Consider the following 3,363-nt stretch of genomic DNA (forward strand, 5'->3'; position numbering starts at 1 on the left):
GTGAAGTCTGTGGTACCTATGGTTACGGTGACTATAGTGGCTACAATGACTATACAAATGTTAAAATTGAAGTCACCTTTTTTTTTTTAATTTTGATAATACTTTTTTTTTAATTAAAAGCGTTGTTAAATAGTAAAACAGCATTACTTTAATTTTAGCAACACCTTTTAAGACACCGAAGCCACCAAAGCCACCATAGCATGCACCAATGTTAATATATCCAGTCGCACTTTCAAAACTAAGAGAACAAAACTAAGAAGCTAAATAGAATTTGACCAGAAGCTTGAATACCTTGTGAATAAACACGTCGTAGTGCTTATCGATCCACATTTGGCTGTCTGAATGCAAAGATTTGCTCTCAGAGACATTCGTTGCAAGAATGAGAGCATGAACAAATGATTTCAGAACGTCAGCAGCATTTGAATCTTTATGCACAATAACATTAACAGTTCCGTTCCTTTCAACTAGTAAGTACTTGGCTATAAGTGAAAATAACAAAAAATGAACTAAGGTTTAAGACATCAAATGGAAAGGTGAAAGTTAGTAGATAAACATTATGAAGAGAGCTCAACCTTTTGCATAGTAAGATGCTGCAGAAAGCAAATGCTCCTTACTGTCATCATTTAACAGAAAGAAAATTCCAAGTAAGGTTTATTAATGAAGTTTTACTGCTATTTCTAACAATAATCGAGAACAAACATGCAACTTAAGTTTAGACGTAGTACTGATAAATGATAACACATGCTGAGCAAGAATTGACAATTGCTTTCAACTTAGTTAAATGTAAAGCCACTCATGTATCGCCACCCAACAGCATAAACTTACAGGAGAGAAGGATCATATAGTAGAGCTTTTATAACGAAAAGGTTTAAATTCAATTCTTGCTGCACCATACTTGAAAATAAAAACTACATTTCTTCACAAAGTTCGATGAACTTGTATATTGTCAAGGTTTCAAGTCTAAAAGAAACTGCTTAACATGTTCAAAAAGTTAGAGGTTAACATGGCATGAGTTTACAATGCCATGATTTTTGGCCATTAGAGGTAACAGAAAAGTGAACCATTATCTTGAAATAAATAATAAAGCAGTGATCATATGTTAAGGCAGAACCCAGAAGGTTGTTAAAGTATTATTCATGGATTAAGAAACAAATTTTCTCAAAGGATAAGGAAGCCACTCACATTTCCATGTTATCTAATGATGAAACCCTTGTACCTAAATGTACTTTTGTATACAGCAAATCAGCATTCTTTGAGCTCCATACAGTGAGCTTAAGAGGTAAAACATGTTCCTTTGCAGAGACTTGTTCAGGTGACAGAACTGCAAAAGGATTAGAAACATGGATTAATATACATAAGAAAAATGAAATACAGATTAATAATTAATAAGTATGAGTAGTAAATTTAATGCTAAGATTCAATAAATAAATAAACAAATTTTCTGTATAAATAGCTTGACATCAAAGATAAGTTGTAGTTACCATGAAGTAAGATAAAATGAAAGAAGATAATACCTTGGCCTGTCTTCATGAAATGCTGCAAATGAATAGTGGTTCTTTCAGGATTTAATGAGGTCAACGCTAGGCACCGCACAGCTTTGTAGTTTGCTATGAAAAGAGACAAGATTTGGGGCATCAGGTTTCCATCAATGATTTAGGACATGTATTTAGTGAGGAAATACCTCTTCACAAAGAAGCTAGGCATGGAAACGGTATTTATCTACCTTCAGACTATTTGGAACCATTAAGTTGAATATTTTCAACTGTTTTAGAAAGTGATATCCTAAGATCTCAATGTCATGGATTAATTTAAGATTTTAACGCGATCAAAATCCTATTCCTTTTACATTCTATCTCAAACCGCCACTAATATTTGTAAGAATAAAATTATTTCTGGTGTAAAAAAGAAAATAGTGTCCAATTTTTTTTTTCTTTTCTGAAAAGATTGGAGTGCTAGTTTTCCCCAAACACGTTGATATTAGAAACTTGAACTCTGACCAACTACAGCACTGTCATCAAGTTACTATCAATCTCTAACAGCAGTTATTACTTGATAAGGTCCATAAGCCCAATGTGTTCCTTTCTTTTTTTTTTCCCTCTCGTTGATTGTGCAACACAAGAACTATGCAAGAGACAAGTGTATCAAATATACATTAAAGATAAAAATGTGTAGGACATACCACACATATGGAACAGGGTTAGGGACAAAAAACAAACCCAAATGGCTAGTGGGTGTCCTATGGTGATGCGAGCAACAAGCATGCCCAATGCCATGCCAATCATTGTGGCCACTGTTTCTTGACTCCCTTCCTATAGAAATGGATGTTAATACATCAAAATATGATTAAAAATGAGGGTAAACTACCAAAAATGCACCCAAATTATTTTCGTGTTGACAAAAATGCTCCCGAATTGTGTTATCGACAAAAATGTCCTCAAATTATTTAAAAACGTGACAAAAATGTCCAACATTAAATATATATTCTCAAAAAATATTTTAGAGATTGAATTTTGATGCGGTTTTTTGCAAGCATGATTAGAAAAATGAGAAATGTTTATCCTTAAAATTGTGATTTTTCGCTAAGTATATATATTTTTTGGTGACTTTTTTGTCAATAACCAATAATACTTTTAAAAAATGAAAAAAATTTATAAGTCAAAATTTTTATCCATTTTTCTGTGTATTTTCTAAATAGTTATCTAAATATTACTATAAAATTTTGGATCAAATGCATATGTAGTTTGTCCAATAAAAAAGTCATTTCCAACTTACATAAAAAATAATATTCATTTTGGGCATTTTTGTCACATTTTTAAATAATTTGAGGACATTTTTGTCGATAACAAAAATTCGGGAGCATTTTTGTTAGCACCAAAATAATTTGGGTGCATTTTTGGTGATTTACCCTAAAAAAGAAAGAAAAAACTATGCACATACAAACTTTTAAAAGAAAAGGTAAAGGTAACAGACATAAAAACTGCTACTATTGTGACTACACCTAGCGATTGTCTTATATACTGCTGCCATTGCTTGTTAATAAGAGTAAACAAGAGAGAGATAATAGCAGTAAATAGTTTTTTTTTTTTTCTAAGAAAGTGGAAGACTTAGGTCTCATCCTCCCTTGTTTTTGCATTTTGAAAATTTAATTTTTATGTAACATTAAATGTAACTTGTACCTTAGCAGATATATCTCCGACATTATCCTGAAGAGCAAAATGCTGAGTCAAAGCGGCTCTAGTGGCTCCACTTGCAACACCAGCTAATTCAAATTTCAAGTATATTTAGAGACTAAATTAAGAAATTTGGATATCAATACAGTAGCAATTAGATTTTTTATTTTGGGGCTAAAAAGGAAGAAAATAG

At 31.8% G+C, this 3,363-nt stretch overlaps 1 protein-coding gene across 1 annotated transcript in view; it reads right to left on the reverse strand.

The window, feature by feature from the left end:
• Nucleotides 1–630: 630 nt before the first annotated feature.
• Nucleotides 631–3,363, reverse strand: part of LOC107489445 (protein root UVB sensitive 3-like) — a 4,831-nt gene continuing 2,098 nt past the window's right edge. Inside the window, 4 exon segments of the mRNA XM_021142727.2 lie at nt 631–1,321; nt 1,515–1,607; nt 2,180–2,309; nt 3,177–3,259. Coding sequence (XP_020998386.1) covers nt 1,179–1,321; nt 1,515–1,607; nt 2,180–2,309; nt 3,177–3,259 — 449 coding nt within the window. The 3' untranslated portion in view covers nt 631–1,178.

Source organism: Arachis duranensis, chromosome 5 (genome assembly GCF_000817695.3).
Source record: "Arachis duranensis cultivar V14167 chromosome 5, aradu.V14167.gnm2.J7QH, whole genome shotgun sequence".
NCBI lineage: Eukaryota > Viridiplantae > Streptophyta > Magnoliopsida > Fabales > Fabaceae > Arachis > Arachis duranensis.